Below are 26,411 nucleotides of genomic sequence, written 5' to 3' on the forward strand. Positions count from 1 at the left end.
AACACTCCCAAACTCATTCTACGAGGCCACCATCACTCTGTTACCAAAACCAGACAAAGATGTCACAAAGAAAGAAAACTACAGGCCAACATCTTTGATGAACATAGATGCAAAAATCCTCAACAAAATACTAGCAAACAGAATCCAACAGCACATTAAAAGGATCATACACCATGATCAAGTGGGGTTTATCCCAGGAATGCAAGGATTCTTCAATATACACAAATCAATCAACGTGATACACCATATTAACAAATTGAAGGAGAAAAACCATATGATCATCTCAATAGATGCAGAGAAAGCTTTCGACAAAATTCAACACCCATTTATGATAAAAACCCTGCAGAAAGCAGGCATAGCAGGAACTTTCCTCAACATAATAAAGGCCATATGTGACAAACCCACAGCCAACATCGTGCTCAATGGTGAAAAACTGAAAGCATTTCCACTAAGATCAGGAACAAGACAAGGTTGCCCACTCTCAACACTATTATTCAACATAGTTTTAGAAGTTTTAGCCACAGCAATCAGAGAAGAAAAAGAAATAAAAGGAATCCAAATAGGAAAAGAAGAAGTATAGCTGTCAGTGTTTACAGATGACACGATACTATACATAGAGAATCCTAAAGATGCTACCAGAAAACTACTAGAGCTACTCAATGAATTTGGTAAAGTAGCAGGACCCAAAATTAATGCACAGAAATCTCTTGCATTCCTATACACTAATGATGAAAAATCTGAAAGTGAAATTAAGAAAACACTCCCATTTACCATTGCAACAAAAAGAATAAAATTCCGAGGAATAAACCTACCTAAGGAGACAAAAGACCTGTATGCAGAAAATTATAATACACTGAGGAAAGAAATTAAAGATGATACAAACAGATGGAGAGATATACCATATTCTTGGATTGTAAGAATCAACATTGTGAAAACGACTATACTACCCAAAGCAATCTACAGATTCAATGCAATTCCTATCAAACTACCACTGGCATTTTTCACAGAACTAGAACAAAAAATTTCACAATCTGTATGAAAACACAAAAGACCCCGAATAGCCAAAGCAATCTTGAGAAAGAAAAACGGAGTTGGAGGAATCAGGCTCCCTGACTTCAGACTATACTACAAAGTTACAGTAATCAAGACACTACAGTACTGGCACAAAAACAGAAATACAGATCAATGGAACAGGATAGAAAGCCCAGAGATAAACACACGCACATATGGTCACCTTATCTTTGATAAAGGAGGCAAGAATATACAATGGAGAAAAGACAACCTCTTCAATAAGTGGTGCTAGGAAAACTGGACAGCTACATGTACAAGAATGAAATTAGAATCACCATACATAAAAATAAACTCAAAATGGATTAAAGACCTAAATGTAAGGCCAGACACCATCAAACTCTTAGAGGAAAACATAGGCAGAACACTCTGTGACATAAATCACAGCAAGATCCTTTTTGACCCACCTCCTAGAGAAATGGAAATAAAAAGAAAAATAAACAAAGGGGACCTAATGAAACTTAAAAGCTTTTGCACAGCAAAGGAGACCATAAACAAGACGAAAATACAACCCTCAGAATGGGAGAAAATATTTGCAAATAAAGCACCTGACAAAGGATTAATCTCCAAAACACACAAGCAACTCATGCAGCTCAGTATCAAAAAAACTAAAAACCCAATCCAAAAATGGGCAGAAGACCTAAACAGGCACTTCTCCAAAGAAGATATACAGATAGCAGAAAGAATGAAAGAATGCTCAACATCATTAATCATTAGAGAAATGCAAATCATAACTATAATGAGATATCATCTCACACCAGTCAGAATGGCCATCATCAAAAAATCTACAAACAATAAATGCTGGAGAGGGTATGGAGAAAAGGGAAGCCTCTTGAACTATTGGTGGGAATGTAAATTGATACAGGCAGTATGGAGAACAGTATGGAGGTTCCTTAAAAAACTAAAAATAGAACTACCATATGACCCAGCAATCCCACTACTGGGCATATACCCTGAGAAAACCATAATTCAAAGAGAGTCATGTACCAAAATGTTCATTGCAGCTCTATTTACAATAGCCAGGACATGGAAGCAACCTAAGTGTCCATCAACAGATGAATGGATAAAGAAGATGTGGCACATATATACAATGGAATATTACTCAGCCATAAAAAGGAACAAAACTGAGTTATTTGTAGTGAGGTGGATGGACCTAGATCCTGTCATACAGAGTGAAGTAAGGCAGAAAGAGAAAAACAAATACCGTATTCCATACACATATGTATGGAATCTAAAAAAAAAAGACGAAAAGAAAATGGTCAGAAGAACCTAGGGGCAAGACAGGAATAAAGATGCAGACCTCCTAGAGAAGGGACTTGAGGATACAGGGAGGGGGAAGGGTAAACTGGGACAAAGTGAGAGAGTGGCATGGACATATTATACAGACTACCAAATGTAAAATAGCTAGTGGGAAGAAGCCACATAGCACAGGGTGATTAGCTCAGTGCTTCGTGACCACCTAGAGGGGTGGGATAGGGAGGGTGCGGGGGATGGAGATGCAAGAGGGAAGAGATATGGGGATATATGTATATGTATGTGATTCACTTTGTTATAAAGCAGAAACTGACACACCATTGTAAAACAATTATACTCTAATAACGTTGTTAAAAAAAAAGTAATCTACTTTTCCAAATGTGCCTTCCTGTTCAATTGTTATTACTTAAAACTATAAAAATGCGCAAGAGTAGTTGGCAGGAAAGACTGGGATCTTGGAAGTGATAGAAGACACTCTTCTGTCTAGACAACAAGAAGCAAAATCAAAAGAAACCAAAATCAAAAGCCCTGCCAAGGACCAATATGGAATTAATAGAATTTCTACAGGTTGTACTATCTATTCAAAAAAAAAATCTGTTATTTAGTAAAGCATCGTAGAAGCCCTCAATCTTCTGAGTCTGTAAGAAATAAAATATAGAATACAGTACTGCCTTTAAAAAATGGAAACTCAAATTCCTTCTAATTATCCTGAAGGTACAAGAAGAATAAAATGTAATTATGGTCAATTAAACTATTTAACTCATATCTCTGCACCAGAAAAGTAATGCTAATGAACTCATCCTAGGAAATTCAACTCACTTGTCACATTCTGATGTTCTAGTCTCATCTGAAAAAGTTCCAAATGAAAATACAGCTGCAAATTTTGAATATGTAGTGAAACAGATAACCTTTTGATTATTCATATAATTAACAGGTTTGCTAGTTTTTAAAATGGGAGTAAATGAGTAATGTTTACTTAAATAATGACATTGGTAGACACTCAATTTGACCACCAACTACCTCTAAGTTTAACCTGGATCCAAGACCGCAAATGGGTTTGGGGCTCTACAGGTAGTCCTGAGGCTCTGCCTGCAGTTCACTTTACAAAAGTGGGTTCACGTGAAAGTAGAGTCCTATTTTTTTAATTGGCTTTTGGCTTATTCTGAACCACAGGTCCAAATTCTGAAAACTGCAATCCAAAGGTAATATCAAAAGTGTACAGATGGATTATTTCCAAATAATAAAGGACAACCTAAAACTACATAAAATAAAATAGAGAAAGCCAGGAGGAGGGGGTTGTTAAGATACATATATGAATTACATAAACTTGATGGAATTAATTTGTATATATTTGGCTAAGAATGACTTTTATCAGGAATGATTGTTGTGACGTATACACAATGACTTACTGCAACAAAAATATATAAATACAAATATTAAAAGCACTATATTTTTTCTTTACCTTAATAAAATGAGAATTTTTAATAGATCAAGAAAGTAACATGTTCTGCAGAAAATATAAAGAATTACTGTATGTCCTTTCAGACTAGACAGCTTAACTCTATTATAGGCATCTGTATTCCAAAATTGTTAACTTCACTAACAGTAGTAAATTCACTAAAGAAATTAGTTGCTTTATAAAATATGAAAAATCTGAAGAATGTTTCATGAGAGTAGTAATGGCCTATATTGTACTTTGGTACAGAAGAAGGATGATACACTCTTTTTAAAATATTTTTCAAATATCTGAAATTGACAATCTAATATGTTTTTTCATGAAAATTATAGTTATTTGCTCATTTATTCAACAAATACTAATTGAACATCTATTATGTGCTAGTCCTATGCTAAGTACTAAGGATAAAAATAAAAAGTAAGAGCCTCTGGTCTTATGGAACTTCAAATTCATTTAAAAGCCATCCAGGTATACCCTTGATCTAAAAATTTAACATTTTTATAGGGAGGAGAAGAGACATAACTGATAGCTACCTTTCGTTTTCTTCTTAAATCTCTATTCATCTAAAACTTATCCAGTATTATTCCTTGTAATAAAGAACTTTTCAGTGAAGAAAATAATCTAGTGGAAAGTAAAAAGAGAAAAGGACTAAAGTGAAAATAAAATGAGATTTTGCTTAAGCTCTTTGCAATTTTACATTTTTATCACATGATTAAAAATTATAACAACCTTTCTGGGGTAAAAAAAAGAAAACGATATTTGTCACAAACTTTAAAAATCACATATTTTAGTCTGGTAATTCCACTTCATCAAAATCAAAAGTGCAAAGATTTGGACACAAATATGTTTATAACTATATGAGAGAAAAATAGAAAAAACCCTAAATATTTGAGAATGGAAGAAAGATAAAACAATTACAGTTTATCAACATAATAGTCTATTATGCTGTCAATAAAAAGATGTTTGCCAAGAAATTTTAGAGTAAAACGTTTATCATATAACTTTAAATGAAAAAAGCAGAACATAAAACTATATATATCCTAAGATTAACTATATTAAAATACCTATATGCACAGAAGAAAATCTATAAATTTCTAAAAAATCTATTGGAACTGTGACAAAATATTAACAGTTATCTCTGGGTGAAAAACTGAAATTTCACAATGCATATTAGCATATTCAAAGAATCTAAGGAGTCCTCAAGTAAAGAAATATATTTGATTTTCATCACTGATTAACTGTAAAATACATTTGACTTTTAACACACCAATTGGTATAAACACCAACTCAGAAAGTCCAAAAACAGGAAACATTACATTTAAGTAAGTGGCTAACACTTGTGGTCTCCTGAAATTAATAATGCACTATATTATAATTGGCAACATTCCAACCTTAAGACATTTCTTTCAAACTTTAGCAAGCGTGATTTAGAAGGTTTAATTTCACACACTAAAATCTATTCTCAAAAGATGTTGAATGCTCACTTTGCTATTTAAAAAAAGCCTGCAATTAACTAGCTACTTGAAACAGGTTTTCTATAGCAAAATAAATATTAAATCTTCTGCAGAAATAATTTGGAGATATTTTTGTAGGTGTAATAGCCAGAAATCAGAAGAGTGAACTTTAGGAATCCAATTACAGAAATGTTGACTTCTCAGGAAAATTTTTACAATCTGAAGTGAGCATGAAAAGCAATGTAAGAAAGTACTCTGACCAAGGCTAATCACTTTGGAGCTCATGAGTAACATCATAGTACACCATGGACTTAGACCAAATAATAAAACGCCAAATGGAAAATGGCACAAGTCCATGGATTGTAAATACTGTATCAAAAGAAAATAAAGGAAAAACTCTTTCATTAGAGCAATTGAAAATGCAGTGTAGTACCAGTTCCTATGATGAATAAATCAGTTCAGCAGTTCTAAGAGTGGACAGCCACTGTTTAAACACATTCTTCATTGGCAATAACTTTACGTTTAAAAGCCGACTGTAGGTTTCCTTAGCTCCTAAACTTTTTTAATCACTGAAATGTTTTGGGATGGTGCAGTTGGTTATAACCCTATCCCCTGAAATTTTCACATGAGGCATTTGATGATTAGGTGTCTACCTGACCCATTATATTATGTTACGGTACCCAATAAAATACAGATAAATACTGCAAATATTCATACCAATATTGGTATTCATACCAATCAATGTCCCCGAACTTCAGACCATAAGTTCCAAAGAAGTGAAGTTTCTACTAACCCAACATCAATCATTCTTCATTCTATAATTCCATTTGTCAAATTATTCATACAAAATGAGCATGTTCTGCTACAGAGCTTCTGAAAAACCCCAAAGTTGAGCTTTCAGTAGTAAATTTGAAAATGTTTCTAAAGGAATTCAAAATCACATTAAGCAGCCTAAACTAGCAGTTAGTCCTTGGGAATGTTCTTATCTCCAGGGTACCGTTTCCCAGCCTAAACTTACAAAACAACTATGTTCTATAAGAAGCTAACAAGTGCCTGCTTCACTTAGCTTTTGCTAATGACCATAAAATTTAGTGGCTCAAAATAACTTTATTATTTCTGACAATTCTGAGGGTTAACTGGTTTCTCCCGGTTGGGGCAAACTTTGATTGGAGTGGGATAGTCTAGCATGGCATCACATGTCTGAGAATTAGTGATGACTAGAATGAGGGGATCTCAACTAGGAGGGCTCATCTCTGTTCACACAGTCTCTCATCCTCCAGGAAGCTAGTACAGATTTCTTAACAAAGCTAATGCAATGTCAAAGACCAGCAAGAGAAGGCAAGCCCTAAGCGCTTTCAAGCCTGCTTGCATTATGGCTGCTAACACTCCACTGGCCAAAGCAAGTTACATGGCCAAGTGCAGATTCAACGATGGAAAACTTGACTCCCTAGCATTTAGAGTAGGAGCTACAAGACTGCAGTGCAAAAGGGCAAACACAGTGAAGGGAAGAATTTGTGGTCACTTTTTGCAATCTACCACACTGCAAAATGCTGCAAGTCTCAGCTCCACGTGGTCCATGGTGAAATAAGTTTAAATAACAGCTCTCTTTTGACACTTCAAAATACATATTGACATATTACAATATAATATAATGCAGAACACACTGCCAATGCTTGTTTCAATGTTCATTTTCTAAAAATATTAATATATTCAAAGAAAACTATAAGGCCATCCCCCACCCCCGAATGTTAGGCACATGTGTGTCACAGGTGACGTAACAGGTGTTCCATGCATAAAAGGTAACTTCTGTTGCCCTTGTGGTGATCTCACTGAAAACTCTGCAGAGACAGTCAATGATGAAGTATATGTAAAAGAACCCAAGGAAACATCAAGCATCATTAGTAGAAAGTATAACTAGAAGATTTTTTTTTGTTCTAAAATTAGCCTAGTTGACATTTTCTTGTAAAACTAAACATGGAATTAGTATACAACTCAGTAACTGTACTACACTTGGGTATTTGTTCCAGAGAAATGAAAACTTATATTCACACAATACCTGTAGAAAAATGTTCAGAGAAGCTTTATTCATAATAGCCCCAAACTGGAAACAACCCAGATGTCCTTCAACTGGTGAATGGTTAAACAAACTATTGTACACATATACCATGGAATACTACTCAGCAAAAGAAAGGAACAAACTATTGATATATAACAACTTGAATGAATTGCCAGGGAATTACAGTAAGCGAAAAAAACTAATCCCAAACAATTATGTAATGTATAATTCCATTTATATAACACTTCTGAAATGAGAGAATTTGGAAATGGATGCACGAACAAGGTGGGTGTAGTTATGAAAGGGCAAAGCAAGGGATCATTGTGGGGATCGAAATCCTCAGTATCTCGATTCTGGTGATGGATACACAAAACTTATGTAATAACACTGCACAGAACTAAATACACAGACACAGACACACATGTACACATAAATGAGTACAGGCAACACTGGGGAAATCTGCAAAAGATCGATGATTCTATCAATATCCTGCTTGTGATATTGTATTATAGTTTTGTAAGATGTTACCATTGCGGGGTGGACTGGGTAAAGGATACATAGGCTCTCCCTAAAGTATTTCTTACAACTGTACTAAATCTACAATTATCTCCATAAAAATTTCAATTAAAAAAATTTTTTTAAGTTTAGCTTAGGAAGGTAGGTTCCCTGGGGTCTTAGTTTCTTTCAGAGTTTAATTCAAACAGTGTGGCTGGCATGAGGGTACAAATGACTTACATTTGGGACATCAATTGCTACTTCCCTCATGGCACTGGGCCTGATGTCATTCATCCCCTGCAAGAAATCTTTCAGAGTAATCTTCACCAACCCAGCCATCTTGCTATCAGGGAGGTTAGGGTGTTTCCTCAAGACTCTCCTCAAGGCATGAAGACCTGTAAAGAGAAAAGTAACACAAGCTTTGTCTTCCACCTCATAAATACACACTGAACCATTACCAATAAAAATAATAACAAAAAACCCAAAGCTCATGCATATTATAACACTTAAAATTTTGTGTGCTTGTGTACGTGCGTGCGTGCGTGTACAGTGGTGGGAGAGGGTGGGGAGAGAGAAGGGATAATGTGGGGGATGAAGGCAAAAATCTAAATGTTTAGTTTTGGTGGTAAAAATATGACAAACTGCTATGAAATATGAAAAGACAGATATTTTACGTATGTGAAATAAAATTTACAAAACAACTTCTGCAAAAAAGACCATAAAGGTTTGTCAAAATAACCTGTTTGGAGAATTTCTTTGAAAAGAGTAAAATATTAAAACAGAAACATACCTTTTGCCCTGCCCTTTTTGTTAATACACACAAACCAGAGTTACAAGTTTTGTAAGGTATTGGTAGAACATCTTGAAGGAAATGTTCAGTTGGCAGTTAGAAATGTGGTTTTGGAATTCAAGACAGAATCAAACTTCAGAGTTATGTGTATACACACGAGATCTGATATTATAGGAGTAGAAGAGACCTATAAAAGGGAAGCTAGAGAGGGATCAGGGATGGAAGAATGAGGGTTGACGTCTCAATCTTAGGAAAGTCGATCATTTGAGGAGTATAGGAACAAACGATGGTTTAGGTAGAGATAGACAAGTAGAATCAGAATAGTAAAATACCACAAAGCCAAAAAGATGATCAACCAAGTCAAATTTAGAGAGATGCAAAATAACTTAAAAGAGATCATGCTGACCTAAAACGTTACCGAAGTTAGGTTCTTTGTTTTTGCTGTTTGCTTGGAGTTTAAGCACTGATAGGACTAAATGCCCCAAGCCATCCCCCCATCAAAGTTGCCAGATTTAGAGCCCCTTTATCTGTGACAAAGACCTCTAGTCTAGAGGGCAGCAAAGTCCCTATGTGTTCTTTGCCTGAGGGTATTTTGTAATGAAGTGCTATATTTGTGTTCTAGTACACAGTGAAGTTCCACTTTGAAGAATTTTAGTCTCAGAGACCTCTTAGAAATCCAGTCTGAATAACTGAACTTGCCCTGGGACACCAACAAGCTCCATCATTTTTAATGTCTTTTGTCTAAAATGTTATGCCTCAGTGAATTTTTACTAAATTAAAATGATACCATAATTGTCATCTTACTTGCCTTCATTTATTTGAACTTTGAAACAGAAGCATTGGTTCAAGGAAGGAAAACACAAACTCCCCCAAACAGAGGTTTGGATATCTTCGACTACTAAGGAAAAACATTGAATAATACACCACTCAGAAAATAGATCCACAGTAATCTTTCCCAAGGAAAGCTATCATTGAGAGTCTAATATTCATGGAGGTCTCCGAGACAATAGGCTAACCAGAAAAAAAGCTACAAAAGAGGAAACTGAAGATATATGTAAAAAGATCACTATTTTCTATGGAAAATTTCTTAGGCCATACTCTGCAATCTGAAATCCATGTCACTTTATTTAAGTCTATCTTACAAATACCTATATGGTTTTCTGCCTTCCAAAAATGTTGAAAGATAATTCTTCACATCTCTCACATTTCTGCTTATCTTTCCAGCAGAAGCACTAACTGCCTCTGTTACAGACTATCTTTTCAAGGATGTTTGTATACAGGAAGACAGAGTGTCTCCCTCCAAAGCAAAGGGCAGATATGTTTACTGCACATTACAAAAGATTAAGGTTCCCTAAGCTCAAGGTTCTCCTGTAATGCCACCTTATAAGGACTCAGATGTCACCCAGCCCTTTTTGTATCTCTTTGTGAGAAGTGAGGCTCCGGGAGCTGGTGCAAATGCTGCTTCTCTGGCTACTTCTGTTGCTGTAAGTAGTAGTCTATCCTTTGACTCTGACCCAGGAATACTGTGTCTTCTGAAAGCACTTGTGAAACTTGTTAACTTGTAAGTAGGGTAAAATCGCAAATCTTCACAGTTCTTGACATGAAAATAAAAGTTTACTTTAAATTAGGTTGTTTCACTGCCCAACATACCTTTTAAATGGTGCAATCATAAAAAACTAAATAAATAAATCCTCAGTAATAAGGCACTGTGTTGTATTAAACAGCACCTTGGTGACCTGAAAGAATTAAAGCAGTTCTAAAAAATCTTACATAAACGGAAGTGATCAAAAGACCAAAAGAACCTAACACTTCATGTCCCAAATGGCTATCTGGCAATACTTGTCAATATTTCTAATTTAGACCAGACACCTTACTCTTACCAGTACTGATATACTAGAAACTGAAACAAAGGAAGTGGTCTAATAATTTTCCCACATTTACATCACAAGGCATAAAGTGGGACAATAAAGGAGAACAATTATTTTCATTTGAGAAAGGGATTTGGAAAGGGCAGCAGCCACTCATGAGGCAGGGACTGGCAGCCTACTGAGCTGGGGACAGCCCTGCCTCCAAGTAAGTCAGAAAGGGAAAGACAAATACCATATGATACCGCTTATATGTGGAATCTAAAATATGACACAAATTAACCTATGAAACAGAAACAGAATCACGGAAACAGAGAACAAACTGGTGGTTGCCAAGGGTGAGGAGGTTAGGAGAGGGATGGAGTGGAAGGCTGGTGTTAGCAGATGTAGGCTTTTATACAGTAAGTCCCCTATATACAAACGTTCAAGTTTCGAACTTTCAAAGATACGAACATGCATTTGCATGTCTAATCACATAAGTTTGTTCACGTGTCTGGAATACATTGTCACATGCATGCATCCTCTACAACTGGTTGAGCTCTTGTGTACTTTACTGTAGAGTACTGTATAGCAGCAGTCCCCAAACGTTTTGGCACCAGAGACTGGTTTCGTGGAAGACAATTTTTCCACAGACCGGTGGGGGGTGGGGTGGGGATATGGTTCAGGCAGTAATGCAAGTGATGGGGAGCAGCAGATGAAGATTTGCTTGCTTGCCTGCCGCTCGCCTCCTGTTGTGTGGCCCAGTTCCGGGACCCCTGCTGTATAGATTACAGTAGTACAGTATCTTTATTTCAAGCCCAGGATGTCGGGAAGCAAGTGTGAAAGCAGCGGTGATATAAGTGGTACTGCTAAGAAACGCCAAGCAATAACGATGGATACAAAAGTGAAAATAATTGAGAGAGTGGAGTGACAACAGGAAGAATAAGAAACTGAAGAACCGAAGAGATTCACGACACAGGAAATGGCAAGGGGATTTTCTTTATTTGAGGAGGCACTGTTAGTTTTTGAGGCACAGGACGCAAACGTAGAACAGTACAGGAAGGTTGCAGCAGCCATTCAGAATGCAATCCAGTGCTACGGTGTCATCTATGACAAGAAAAAAAAGAGCTACTACCCGGACATCACTGGATCGTTTTTTCAAGAGGGTAGATAGAATTGAATCCAGCAAGGAACCAGAACCTGTGCCATCGACGTCAGGCGTGAGTGAAACTGCAGCTTGCCCTCCGTCTCCTATTGCTAATGATCCTTCAGCTCTGCCATTTCCCACCTCCTCTTCCTCCTCCAGTCAGTAACTCTTCTTGCCTGTTCACTCGATGCCAGCCCCTGTATGCCAGCTGTTGTACTGTACTACTGTACTTTTCAAGGTACTGTGCTATAAGATTAAAAATGTTTTATTTTTTGTGTTTGTTTTTTATGTATTATTTGTATGAAAAGTATTATAAATCTATTACAGTACAGTACTATGTGTTAGTTGGGTACCTAGACTAACTTTGTTAGACTTACGAACGGGCTCTCGGAATGGTACTCATTCGTATGTAGGGGCCTTACTGTATATGGAATGGATAAGTAGCAAAGTCCTATTGTATGGCACAGAGAACTATGTTCAATATCCTATGATAAACCATAATGGAAAAGAATATTTTTTAAAAAGTGTATATATATATGTATAACTGAATCACTTTGCTGTACAGCAGAAATTAACACAACACTGTAAATCAACTATACTTTGATTAAAAAAAAACAAAACTGTGTCTTCTGCGAGCGCCAATAGCAGTCAGCCTCACCAAAACAGAAGGACCCATGCAGCTCATGTAGGGCTCACAACTTACACCCTAGAGTGACCAGGGTCCCCAACCCCCAGGCTGGGGACTGTTAGGAACCAGGCTGCAGAGCAGGAGGTGAGTACCGGGCGAGCGACCAAAACTTCATCTGCTGCTCCCCATCACTCGCATTACCGCCTGAACCATCCATCCCTGCTACCACACGTGAAAAAATTATCTTCCAAGAAACCAGTCCCTGGTGCCAAAAAGGTTGGGGACTGCTGCCCTAGAGCATATAGCTCTAGTGACCAGAGGGGAGTGTGCTGCTGGGCCCCATAGAACGTCACCCACAAAAGGCCACTTCTCCAAAATCAGCCAACATAACTGACCTACCCAACACAGAAAAAAAAAACACAGCAAAATCTGCAAAATGAGGAGACAGAGGAATATGTTCCAAATAAAGGAACAAGACAAAGGACTCAGAAAAATGACTCGGAAAAAGGACTAAACAAAGGGGAGATAAGCACGCTACTCAGTAGAGAGTTCAAGGTAATAATCGTAAAGATGTTCAGCGAACACGGAATGGATGAACACAGTGAAAATTTTAACAGAGAGAAAATATACTGAAGAAAACAAAGGTAAAGAATACAATAACTGGGGACTCCCCTGGTGACGCAGTGGTTAAGAATCCACCTGCTAATGCAGGGGACACAAGTTTGATCCCTGGTCTGAAAGGATCCCACATGCCGCAGAGCAACCAGGCCTGTGAGCTACAACTACTGAACCTGCGTTCTAGAGCCCGCGAGCCACAACTACTGAGCCTGCGTGCCACGACTACTGAAGCCCGCATGTCTAGAGCTGGTGCTCCACAACAAGAGAAGCCACCGCAACAAGAAGCCCGTGCACCACAATGAAGAGTAGTACCCGCTCGCCACAACTAGAGAAAGCCTGCACGCAGCAACGAAGACCCAATGCAGCCAAAAATAACTAAATAAAATAAATTTGTAAAAAAGAATAACTGATAAAATCCATATATACAAACAGCTCATAAAAATCAAAGAATATATATGTACACACACACTCACACAAACACACATACACACACAAACATAGGAATATTATTCCACCATAAAAAAGAATGAAATACTGCCATTTGCATCAACGTGGATGGACCTAGAGAATATTATGCATAGTGAAACAACTCAGACAGAAAGAGACAAATACTATATGACATCACTTACATATGGAATCTAAAAAATAATACAAATGAATGTATAAACAAAACAAAATGAGACTTAGACACAGAAAACAAACCTGTGGTTACCAAAGGGGAGAGGCAAGTGGGGTGGGACAAATTAGGGGTATGGGCTTAACAGATACAAACCACTATATACAAAATAGATAAGCAACAATGATTTACTATACAGCACAGGAAAGTACACCCATTATCTTATAATAACCTATAATGGACCATAAACTGCAAAAATACTGAATCATTATGTTATACACCTGAAATTAACACAACACTGTATTATAAATCAACTATACTTCAAAAAAAAAGAATACAACAACTAAAATAAAAGATATGCTAGAAGGAATCAACAGTAGATTACATGATACAGAGGAATGCATCAGCAAACTGGAAGACAGAGTAGTGGAAATCACCATGTTCTAAATAGTTGGGACCTAGAGAAAAGCTGCAGGAATAGTTTTGCCTCCCCTCGCCAATAAAGCCGAGGACTATTCTTTAAATAAAGTAAAAGATCTGCCCAAGAAGAGCTTCTAATGAAGTACTGGAATCAACAAGAGAAGCTGAGCAGAGGCTGTGATAACTCCAGAGCTCACGATACCCACGCAGAGGTAGCAGAGAGGGGAGGGCAATCAGGATGGAATAGCACATAAAAGCATTCTACTTATTTCTCGTAATTCTTTTCTTCTTCCATTCATTTCTGTCTAATCTTGATTAAATCTTTCTGTTTTGGGGGGTTTATTATTTTTTTAATAATAATGCACAGCTTTTTATTTCTCAACCTTTCTTCATTTCTAACATAAAAATTTCAGGGGCTTCCCTGGTGGCACAGTGGTTGAGAGTCCGCCTGCCGATGCAGGGGACACAGGTTCATGCCCCGGTCTGGGAAGATCCCACATGCCGCGGAGCGGCTGGGCCCGTGAGCCATGGCCGCTGAGCCTGCACGTCCGGAGCCTGTGCTCCGCAACGGGAGAGGCCACCACAGTGACAGGCCCGCCTATCGCAAAAAAAAAAAAGAAAAAGAAAAAAGAATTTCAGGTTGTAAATTTCCCTGTTAGAATTGCTTTAGCCACATACCACAGATTTTGATCATTCAATTCCAAATAGTTTTTTATTTGCATATTACAGTTCAACCAATAATTTATTTAAAATATTCTAATTTCCAAACTGTGAAGGTTTTTTGACTGAATTTAACTTAGAGAACAAGGTTTGTATGAAATGAATTTTTCGAATGGCAAATTCATAAACATTCTCAACCTGTTTCAATATGTATATATGTTGTTGGTTCAGTGTTCCAAATACATATCCATTAGATCAAGTTTGTTGATAGTGTTCTTCAAACCTTCTCTATCCTCAACGACTGACAGAGATGTGTTAAAACTCACTAAAATGGTCGTTCTGTTCATTTCTCTGTGTAGTTACAGAAATTTTTTGTTTTATATGTTTCAAAGCTACCCTGTCAAGTACATCAGATTTAAAACAGTTATAGCTTCCCAGTGAACTGAATGTTTTATCAATATACAGTAGTCATCCTTATCTTCAGGAGTGAGTTTTGCATTAAAATTATTCTAATCCTTACCACTTCCTTTTCTTGCTTTCTTTGAGACTCAATCTTTTGTGCTTTTCACATTCCATTTTGCCTTCTAGTTTTAAAGTTATACACTCTCTATTATTTTAATGGTTATACTAAAAATGTTAACATACATGTTTAAGTATAGTTAATCAAAGTAAAGTTAATCATGAGGCTGCAAGGAAATTAATAGGTAAGCCAGTGACATAGATCTCCACATTATTCTTCCGCAGACAAAGTTTTTTAACAGCCAGAATGAACATTTGTTTTTTTGATCTCTACCATGTCATTATTTCCTCCATTCTATATTTTATTTGCCTCTACTTTTCTCTTTCACCAAAAACTTCCACTAGTGTGGTTCTGCCTCTTGAATGGACCTTGGTCTGACTTCATAATCTTAAAAATCTTGTCAAAGAATGAGATTATTTTAAACTTTGTTTTGTTCTCAAGTCTATTGACTCTACCCTTAACATTTTAAATTTCTTTCATGTTTGGGTTTACTGTGTTGCTCTTTTCCAACTATCTGAGTTGAATGCATTTATTTTTAACCCTTCCTGTTTCCTGATAACTGTTTTTGTTATAGTTCCCTCTTAGATAAAATCTAAAACAGAGTTTTTACTACCATTCTATTCTTAACATTTAGTTCCTTATATAATTTCTTTTGCAGCTCACACAGAGATTATATGAGCATTATGTAACTTAGTTTTCAGTTGTACCAGTTATTAAATTATTGACTTTCAGCTCCAAAACCATACTTCTAAACTTGGCTTTGTGATACTTAGGGCTGAGACTCTGCAAACTACACTTTGGCTCCATGGTAGGCTTTGCCAATGCTAGAGCAAAGCTCTAGAGAGACTGCAGATGAAGGGGAGAGAAAGGACTCTTTACTTCTGTGGGCTTCCTGTCTGTCTGCTATTCCTGTGACCACCACTCTAGCAACCCCTAAGAGACATCAGCACCAACCTACCAGTGCCACTTTCTCAGAGGTCTGAGCCAGCCTTCAAAATATCAGGTAGGTCTTCAGAGGTCTGAGTTCTAGATTTTAGAAATCCCAACCTCTTTCCTTTGTTTCCCCAGCCTTACAGGTGATAGTAGCTTCTCAGTTAGTAATTTTATAATTTGTTATGAATTCTTTATAGTAAATTCTCTCTACAAAAATGAGTGGTAGAGGTTCTATCTCCTAACTGGATCATGACACAAGTAACAATCCTATGGAATTTTTAAGAAATATCCTTTATTCCCATTATATGCAGACTGAGGTGTTTGTTTTTTAATAAATTTATTTTATTTAGTTATTTATATTTTTCGCCGCATTGGGTCTTCACTGCTGCACGCAGGACTTTCCCTAGTTGTGGCGAGCGGGGGCTACTCTTTGTTGCGGTGCACGGTCTTCTCATTGCAGTGGTTTCTCTTGTTGCAGAGCACAGGCTCTAGGTGTGCGGGCTTCAGTACCTGTGGCTCGCGGGCTCTAGAGCACAGGCTCAGTAGTTGTAGCACACAGGCTTAGCTGCTCCACAGCATGTGGGATCTTCCCGCACCAGGGATCGAACCCGTGTCCCCTGCATTGGCAGGAGGATTCTTAACCACTGCACCACCAGGGAAGTCCCCCAGACTGAGGTTTTTATAAGTGAGAGCAAAACTACCCAAACATTTTAAGAGGCTAATATAACCTTGACTCCAAAACCAAATATGACCAAGAAAAAAAATGCCTTTCACTTACGGACATGGGACAAAAGTTCTAAATAAAATATTAGCTGACTAAATCTAACAGTGCATTAAAAATTATATTTCACAATCAAATAGAGTTTATCTCAGAAATGAAAGGCCAGTTCATCAAAAAACCTAACTCCCCACATTATTGAGATTATATAACTATTTTTACTAATGCAGAAAAAATATTTGATAAGATTCAACATCCATTTATAATGATAAAAATAATTCAAAATACTCTTAGCAAAGTGTATTTAAGATTACATTCCAGAAATCTTTAGCAAATATTACACTTGATGAAAAAACTTTATATGCAGTCTCTTCAAAACTGTCAGCAAGACAAGGACACCAATATCACTACTACTGGATAATTCAATTGTAGAGTCCCTGGCAATTAAGAATACAAAAAATGAGACTGAGAAAGAGCCAAAACGATGGAAAGAAATAGAACTGCCATTATTTGCATATGACAATCATTTACCCAGAAAAGCGAAAAAAAAAAAAAAAAAAAAGAAAACTACTAGAATTATAAGAGGTAAGCAGGGTAGACAACCTGCAAAAAATAATCAATATAAGCTTTTTCCACACCAAGAAAAGCAATTTTAAAATATAGTAAGAAAAAAAGATACCATTCACAACAATGACAAAAATAATAAAGTATATAGGAATTTTCCAAACCAAAAACATAACACCTCTATGGAGACAATTCTAATAAAGAGGAAAATATGAACACAGGGAGACATCCCATGTTCTTGAATGGGATGACAATACGAAAAAAATATCGATTATATTCAAAATAATCTATATATTGTAAATGTGACCGCAGTCAAAATGTCAGTTGTATATTTTTGTTAAATTAGAATAAACTTTCCCTAAAAATATACTGTGGAATAAAGGTCTATACATAACTAAGTCAACAGTAATGCAAATAAATAAGATTTACCTTACTGGATATTAAGATATAATTAATAGTATTAAAAATGTGTTTAAAAGTTATAAGACTAGACAGACCACACTAGGACAGAATAGAGTTCAGAGATAATCCATACATGTATAATATTAATATCTGATAAATTTACGATAATATATCATAAATCAATGAGGAAAGGACAGGCTATTTAGTAGCTGGTAAATGAATAATAGGAAAATTGGCCCATTGTGTAGATCCCTAGTGCTGGGTCTCTAATGATCATTTCTGGTAGACAACATTGCATACATGTTGTCACACTTCATTGCTGGAGGATTTTTAAAATGTCCTGTGTGACTCCACAGGGAGAGGACTCTTGGAAGCTTATGCCTATTTTTTTCCCCACACTTTGCACTATGTGCCTTGGGCTGCTTCTGCTTGGTATCATTTCATTGAAATAAATCAAGGCCATGAATACAACTATATGCTGAGTCCTGTGATGACTCCTAGTGGGGCATCAAACTTAGTGGTTTGTTACAGGGACCACCAAATATGTATACAAATATAAATGAATAAATAATAAATAATTGAATAAAACACTAATAATAGTGTTTTTGCAGTAAAGAGAATCAAAGTGTTCCCAAACTGTTTGCACTTTTCTTGCATTAGTCTCTAGTAAGCCAAGGAGACATATTGTAGTATGTAAGATAAATACTAAAAGATGAGTAAAATACATAACTAAAAAGATAACCAGAAGATGAGGAAGTAACAAAAATACTTGACTATTCCAAGAGAAGACAGTAAAAAAGATGAAAAAAACATACAAGTGGGACAAATAGAAGGTAAATTAAAACTAAGTATTTAAGATATTACCCTAAATATAAACGTATCATGTACTTGAATTAAAAGATTGACAGCATCAGATAAATGAAAAAAATAAAACCCAAATTTGTGCTGTTTACAAGAGTCATATTCTGAAATATAAAAATACAGAAAGGTTGAAAGTAAAATAGAAAAAGGATACCATGCATGTAAAAGGAAAATAGTGTATCTATATCTACTATCAAATAGACTTTAAGAGGTATTACTAGACATTTCAGGATGATAAAAGGTCCATTCACCAAGAATACATAAAATTCTAATACATGCCTAGTAACAAAGGCTCAAAGTATAAACAGCAAAACTAAGCAGAACTAAAAGGAGAAACAGACAAATCTGCAGCCTTACTTGCAGATTTTAACACACTTCCCTCGGTAACAAAAACAAACAAACAAACAAAAATATATATATGTAGAAGTTATAAAAACAAAATTAACTCACCTATCTTAATTGGCATATATACAAAACAATAACTATCCAAAATAGTAAAATATCCATGCTTTCAAGGGTACCTGGAAGGAGTACCAAAACTGACCACAGGGTGGGACACAAAGCAACTCTCCACAAATTTCAAGGATTGAAATCATAATGTTTATGTTCTCTGACTACAAGAGACTTAACAGCAAAATCAGTAACAAAAAGATACCAAAAATACAAATATTTGGAAATTAACCAATACATTTCCAAATAATTCATAGTCAAAAAAATATCCAATGAAAATTGTTAATTTTTTTAACTGAATAATAATGAAAATATAACATGAAAATTGGTGGGATGCTACTAAAGCTGTACTTAAAGGGACAATGACAGGCATAATGCACATATTAGGGAAGAATAAAGGGTGAAAGTCAATGAGGTGCTCATCTCATAAAACAAAGAATAAAATAAACCAAAAACAAATAAACAAAACAAAACAGTGGGAAAGAAATAATGAAGATAGGAACAGAAATTAATGAAATGGAAAACAAATGTGCAATTAAAAAAACAAATCAATAAAGCCAAAGGTTTATTTTCTGAAAAGGCTAATAGAGATAAATCTCTGGCAAGACGAATCAGGGAAATGTGAGAAAAGACACACATTACCAATATCAGAAAGCAAAAATGATTACTGATGGTCTACACTACAGAACCCACAGGCCATTGAAAAGATAATAAGAGGATATCAGGAATAACCTTATACCAAATAACTCAAAAATTTAGATGAAATGAACCAATTTCTAGGGGGGGGTAAAAAGCTTATCAAAACTAATACACAAAGTACATAACTGAATATTCCAATAGCTATTAAATTCATTATGTAATTAAAACCTTTCCCACAAAGAAAATTCTAAACGTAGATGGCTTCATTGGTTAATGTTACAAAGTAGTTAAGTATGAATATAACACTAAGCTTACAAAAACTCTTGCAGAGAAAAAGAGGCCAGGATAATTCCCGACTTGATTCATGAGGCCAGCATAACCCTGTTCCTCAAATCTTAAAAGGACATTACAAGAAAACTGCAGACTGATATCTCTCCTGAACATAGGTGCAAATATCCTAAACATCAGCAAAAATATCAATATGTAAATAAAGGATATATGCCATGACAAGATGGCTATATTCCAAGAATGTAAAGTTAGCTTAACATTTGAAAATCAATCAACATCATGTTCCACATTAATAGAATAAAGAAGAGAATATGATTATCTCAATAGACCCAGAAAAGGAACATCATAAAAATCAATATCATTAATTATAAAAACTAGGAACAGATGGAAATTTTGTTACTCTATCATATTAGCTACAAAAAAACAAAGAGCAAATATAATGCCTAATAGTAAAAGGTTAAAAATTTTCTCCCTAGGATCAAGAATGAGATAAGGATAAGTACTGTTACCACTTCTATTAAATACTTTGTTAAAGATCCTAACCACTACAACAAGGCAAGAAAAGAAGTGTAGAGGTTAAAAGGAATGAAAACTGTCATTATTTGCAGATTGTATACACAGAAAACTTTAACATGACTACATACATAAAAACTCAACCAATTTCCATACACACTATTAAAATTAATAAGTGAATTTAGCAAGGTAGGTAGACACAAAGTCAATACATAAGAGTTTAGTTTTTCCAGATACCAACAAACACAATTAAAGTGAAACTTTACAAGATGCCATTTATAACTTCATTAAAAAAACCTAAATACCTTAGAATAAATCTAATGAACATTATGCAAGACTTCTTCACTTAAAACTATAAAACTCTGAGAGAAATTAAAGACCTAAAATAAATGAAGGGATCTACCACATGGTAGATAACTTGTAGATATTAACTTTCTAATTCTCCCTAAATTGATCAAGAGATTTAATAATTCCAATCTAAATCCAATTTTGTTTTGTCTTGGAGGGGAGGGAGTCTAGCAAGTTGATTTTTAAAGTTCTAAGCAAATGCAAAGGCCCAAGAATAGTCAAGACAATCTTGAGGAAGAAGAAAAAAGGTGCACTTACCCTCCAGAAATTAAGTCTTTCCAGAAGGCTTAAGTGATTAAAGATATTTCAGTATTTTGCACAAGGATAAAGAGATCAATGAAACAGAACAGAGAATTCAGAACAAACCGAAACTCTTGATTTGTGACAAAGGTTAACGCTGCAGAGCAAGAAGAATGGTCATTTCATTAACTAGTGCTGGTACAACTCATTATCTACATGGAAAAAAGTGAAATAATTATAGATAGTAATGTAAAAGGAAAGATAATAAAGCATCTTTAAATGAAAGAAGGTAATATAAAATAAAATATTCACAATTGTGGAATTTACACAGATTTCTTAAACATGATTAAAAAATCACTATCCATAAAGAAAAATGGTGATAACTTGGTTCATTATATTTATATGTTATAATAAATGTATATGGTTACAAACTTCTATTCCTCAAAGACACTGTAAAGAGAGTAATTATTTTTTTAAAAGCAACATAATAGGGCTTCCCTGGTGGCGCAGTGGTTGAGAGTCCGCCTGCCGATGCAGGGGACACAGGTTTGTGCCCTGGTCCGGGAAAATCCTACATGCCGCAGAGCGGCTGGGCCCGTGAGCCATGGCCGCTGAGCCTGCGTGTCCGGAGCCTGTGCTCTGCAACGGGAGAGGCCACAGCAGTGAGAGGCCCGCGTGCCGCAAAAAAAAAAAAAAAAAAAAGAATGAAAAGCAACACAATAGAAAAATTGAACAGATATCTGAATAGGCATGTCACAAAGGAGGATATCTAAATGGGCAATACATATATAAAAAAGTATTCAACTCAGTCTTCAGAGAAATAAAAACACAATGAAATACTGTTAAAAACCCACCAAATTCTGGCAAGAATGAGAAGAAACCGGAATTTTCACACATTACTAGTGGAAGAGGAAATTGAAGCAATCACCACAGAAAACTTTTGGCAGTATTTACTAACAACTCACACACATATTCTATAACCTGAAAATTCCACCCCTAGATATAAAGCAAACAGAAATGTCTACATCTGTGCACCAAAAAAAATGTGCAAGAATACTGATGGCATCATTACTCACAATATTTATACAATAAAATATAGCAATAAAAATGAACTAATGCTACAACAGAATAAAATGATGAAGCTCTCAAACCATAATATGAGAGAAAGAAGACAGCACAAAACAGGCTGAACTAATCTACGGTGTTAGAAGCCAGAAAGAATGGTTGCCTTTTGTGCTGAGATGAAGAGTAGTGGCTGGGAGAGAATCTGATGGAAGTTCTAGGGCACTAATAATGCTTTATATCTGGTTACATATATAAATACACTCATGTGGTCACATGAGTGTATTCACTTTGGAAAATGCATGGACCTTATAGTTTTTACACTTTTCTATATATATTTCAGAAAGAAGTTTATTAAAAAATAGAATACATAAAAAATGAAGTGAAAGGGAAAAAAACCTATAAACAAAGCCACTATAAACAAGGGAGAAAAGAACAGGACTTGAGGAGAGACAAGAGCATTCCCTATGTTAATGAATCTGCAATTATTTTTTACAGAATAGTTCTCAATGAGAGAATCACTATTCTGTAACTGTGTTATTTACTTGCCAATTCAGTACAATTCATATTAAAGCAAAGCAAATAGTAAAATAAAATATCATGTCATGAAGCCACTGAGAAGAGATATTCATTGACTATAAGTTACTCTTTCACAGGTACTCTTCTTCAACATTAGTTCTATACGTTCATTCAAAAGATTCACTTAGAAACTCCTAGACATAGTTAATTCATTCAACAATGTACTGAGCTCTTTTTCTAGAGTACAGAAGAGCAAGAAGGCAGATAAACCTCTCATAGTGCTAATAGTCTAATAGAGAAGACATATGATAACAAGTTATTATTATATACTGTGCCAAGTATTATGACATGGAAAGAACAAAGTGGCACAAAAACACATGTCAGGGACATCTAACTCAGTTTAGTAGGATTAGTGACAGTTTAGAGTTAGATAACCCTCACAGAAAGCATTTAGTATATTCCTTTATTTCACAAATGAAGAGAGACTAAAACGTGTATACAACCTAAATTAGTTAGACCTGAAAAATGAGTTGATGTTAAACTGCTAATATGGGAATTAAGGCCAAAGAGGCAGCGGAGTATTCAAGGCAGAGGGAACAGCATATATAAAGGCCTAGGGACAAGAATGAGCATAACACTTCAGAGATTATGCATCCCTGAAGAACAGTAAAAGACAAAATCTCTGTCCTTAAAGAGTTCACTCTTAGAAATATGAAAGAACATGTTTTAAATAAACCTAAATCCATCTCTATTCATTTGTAGATATGTGAGAAGATGAAGTATGGCAGACTGTCAGAAAGGGAAAAAGAAAATAAGGAAAATTAAAGATTTGCAAAAGCTGTAAAAACATAACAAGGATACTGGAAATTCCTACCAAAGCCCTTCAGATTCTTTCTCAATATGAGGTTCTATGATTCTAGATGCTGTACAGAGGTACTGTATTTTATACAAATGCTATTCTTGAAAATAACATAAGTTGAAACAGAATTTATATGAATTAAATGTATATCAGAGCTTACAAAGTTAAAGACCCTTGGAGCTATCATATTAATGCAAACAACCCTCCATGGTCCTAGATCTGCCACTAGCTCAGATGTCACTTGACATATAAAACTTAGCTCCTCTGGCCATCAGTTATGTCATTTATTAAATGGAAAGATTAAAATATATCAGTATTTTCTCTGAATTATTTTCAGCTTTATTTTTTTATTTTTATTTTTTTGGAAAAGGTAGTCTTTTTAATAACTGCTTTTGTCACCAGGTTAAGTCATGCAGTTACAAAGTAGTTAGAAGTTTCTGAAAGGATATTATTGTTAAAAAAAAGAAAAGCTCATTCTTACATAAATAGTATCTAGTACTTCATTGGGACACTACTGTTCAAAAGGCCCTGGCCAAACAACTCCCAAACAAAACACAACCCCAGGTTGTTTCCAGCCCATTGGGAATGAAGCCGTGTGCAGAAAATTCTGTGATGCTAAGCTTAAATTATTGGACATCACCATTCCTCAGGAGGCCATACTAGAATCTATGGCAATAAATTAAATTTTTAAAAATACACATATTTTTATAAACCAGAAGTAAACAATTAACTAGAGGAGCAAATGGACACAGGTACATCATCAAGGAATACAGCTTAGGGCAGGCAATCTATAACATTTCCTTTCATTACTAAGTTTAATTTTAAAAATGTAAACAAAAACAGAAGCAATACAACTATGTTAAGAAACACAGCTTTGAAACAAAAAAACAGGTGTAGCTAATTAAATGTGTCATTTTGCTTTCATTATTTTATGTTCTAATGATCTCAAAAGTTTTGAAATGGGAAACAAGTTGCAATGAAGAGAACAAAAGGCAAAATGCCCCAGGCAAGCCTAATGCCAACACATTCTTTCCGGTATATGACATGTTCTCCTCAAGCCCCACATCACTATCCAGATATAATCACTTCTAGACAAGAGCAATTACTCTAAATTCATGCTCTTCAAGACCATCTGCTCCATATTCAATCAACAAACATCTTGATCCACGCATATGGCATCCTACAATTTTAGACTTAATGCTTGCTAAATAATGATGCTATTTTTTGAGCATGCAATTAAGTCCCTTCCTTAGAAACTAAAATTCATCACAGGAGTAATAATGTTTTTTAGAATTATTATCTACCCTACAGACAATTATATAAAGAAGTAACATGAAACATGGGCATCTGGATCTCAGACTTGAATTGCAGAAGTTAGGCATAAAATTTCTGAATAGTATATTCAGGCAAATGAAGACTGAAAGCAACTATAAAAATCTAAGTCTCTCTTTTTAAAATATACTTTCCTCAAAATATCAGAATTCCAGAAATGTTTTATCTGGAGTCTTTACTCTCCCTCAACTCAGTATTAAGTATAGACAAGGTGATAAGTATTACTTGATATATCACTGAGAGAGTTCCATTTCTCACTCCTTATTCATAGAAAAGAAATTAAACAGAATACTCTCAAAGAGGGTATTGTGGTTCTTGAATTATTTATATTACAAATGATTGGTATAACTTAGACTGACTGCAGAAGCCAGGTCTATTACGAATCCCCTATCACTTTAAAAAATTGCTTTTAAAAGTAATAGCACTATGGAAAGCACCCTGGTGTCAAGACCTGAATCTTGGGCCAAGACTTCACTAACTGCTTAAGCTTGGATGAATCACACAGTCTGTACTCATCTGTGAAATAAGGGAATGTACTAAATGATTTCTGATAGGGTCTTCTAGTTCTAAAACGACAGAATTAATTCACTTCACCAGTCCCAGGTTTTAACAAACTTTCCTAAAAATACAGCTTAGTTTCAAAATTTTAATATCAAATTATTTATTACCTGGCTTACCAACCCTATTAAACTGCAGAGTTAGGGGCTTCCCTGGTGGCCCAGTGGTTGAGAGTCCGCCTGCCGATGCAGGGGACACAGGTTCGTGCCCCAGTCCGGGAGGATCCCACATGCCGCGGAGCGGCTAGGCCCATGAGCCATGGCCGTTGAGCCTGCGCGTCCGGAGCCTGTGCTCCGCAACGGGAGAGGCCACGACAGTGAGAGGCCCGCGTACCGCAAAAAAAAAAAAAAAAAATGCAGCGTTAGGAACAAAAAGGATAGTTTGCTTACAGCACAATTCTTATGTCAACAGAGGTTGAAGATCTATGGCTTGGTGGTCTAGAGCAAGGTCCAGGTAAGAGGAGAGGAACCAGGAAAATAATGAAGGAATATAGTCTGATATGATTTTGACTTGGGGAGTTGGGGGGCAGGCCAACTATATTTGTCCTTTTCGGAAGGTACAAAAACTCTAAATAACACACCATTAAAACTGAAAAAATAATTCACAGTCACTATCTCTGTTCCTTCAACTTTCAATCACCCCTCAATTTATTGCGATCTACTAGAACTACTCTCTTCCAAGGCCCTCGTGACCACCTAGTACTAAGCACTTGATGTCACTGTGGTCTCTATACTGTCGATCCTGGCCCCACTATTTATTTCCTGTGTGATCTTGATGAAGTTCCATAACCTCTCTGACCTAAGTTTCTTCACCTATAAAATGAAGATAACCATATAAGGAATGCTGTAAGAAATCATTAACATGTGTGAAGGCACTTCAAACAATGGATGACACATTGTAAGTACTCAATTAGTGGTAACTAATAATATATTATTTCTAATTACTTCCTCCCTGAATCTTCCCTCATTTGAGTCACCACTTTTTTGGGGTTCTCTTCCCACCTCTCTAGCCACTCCTCAGTCTCCTATACCAGATTTTTCCTAACAATTCAACCTTTGAATGGTGGTATTCCCCAGGATCCCTTCTTTCCTCAGTAGCA

General features: G+C 35.7%; 1 protein-coding gene across 2 annotated transcripts in view; it reads right to left on the bottom strand.

Annotated features, from left to right (window-relative positions):
• AFG2A (AFG2 AAA ATPase homolog A) overlaps positions 1 to 26,411 on the bottom strand; it is a gene marked incomplete at both ends in the record, with an annotated part of 340,106 nt that overhangs the window by 288,362 nt on the left and 25,333 nt on the right. For both annotated transcript variants that reach the window (XM_079716599.1, XM_079716598.1), the window contains one exon: positions 8,024 to 8,178. In XM_079716599.1, the coding sequence (XP_079572725.1) occupies positions 8,024 to 8,178 (155 nt within the window). The remainder of the gene's footprint in view (positions 1 to 8,023; positions 8,179 to 26,411) is intronic.

This window comes from Hyperoodon ampullatus (assembly GCF_949752795.1).
Source record: "Hyperoodon ampullatus genome assembly, chromosome: 1".
Lineage (NCBI taxonomy): Eukaryota > Metazoa > Chordata > Mammalia > Artiodactyla > Ziphiidae > Hyperoodon > Hyperoodon ampullatus.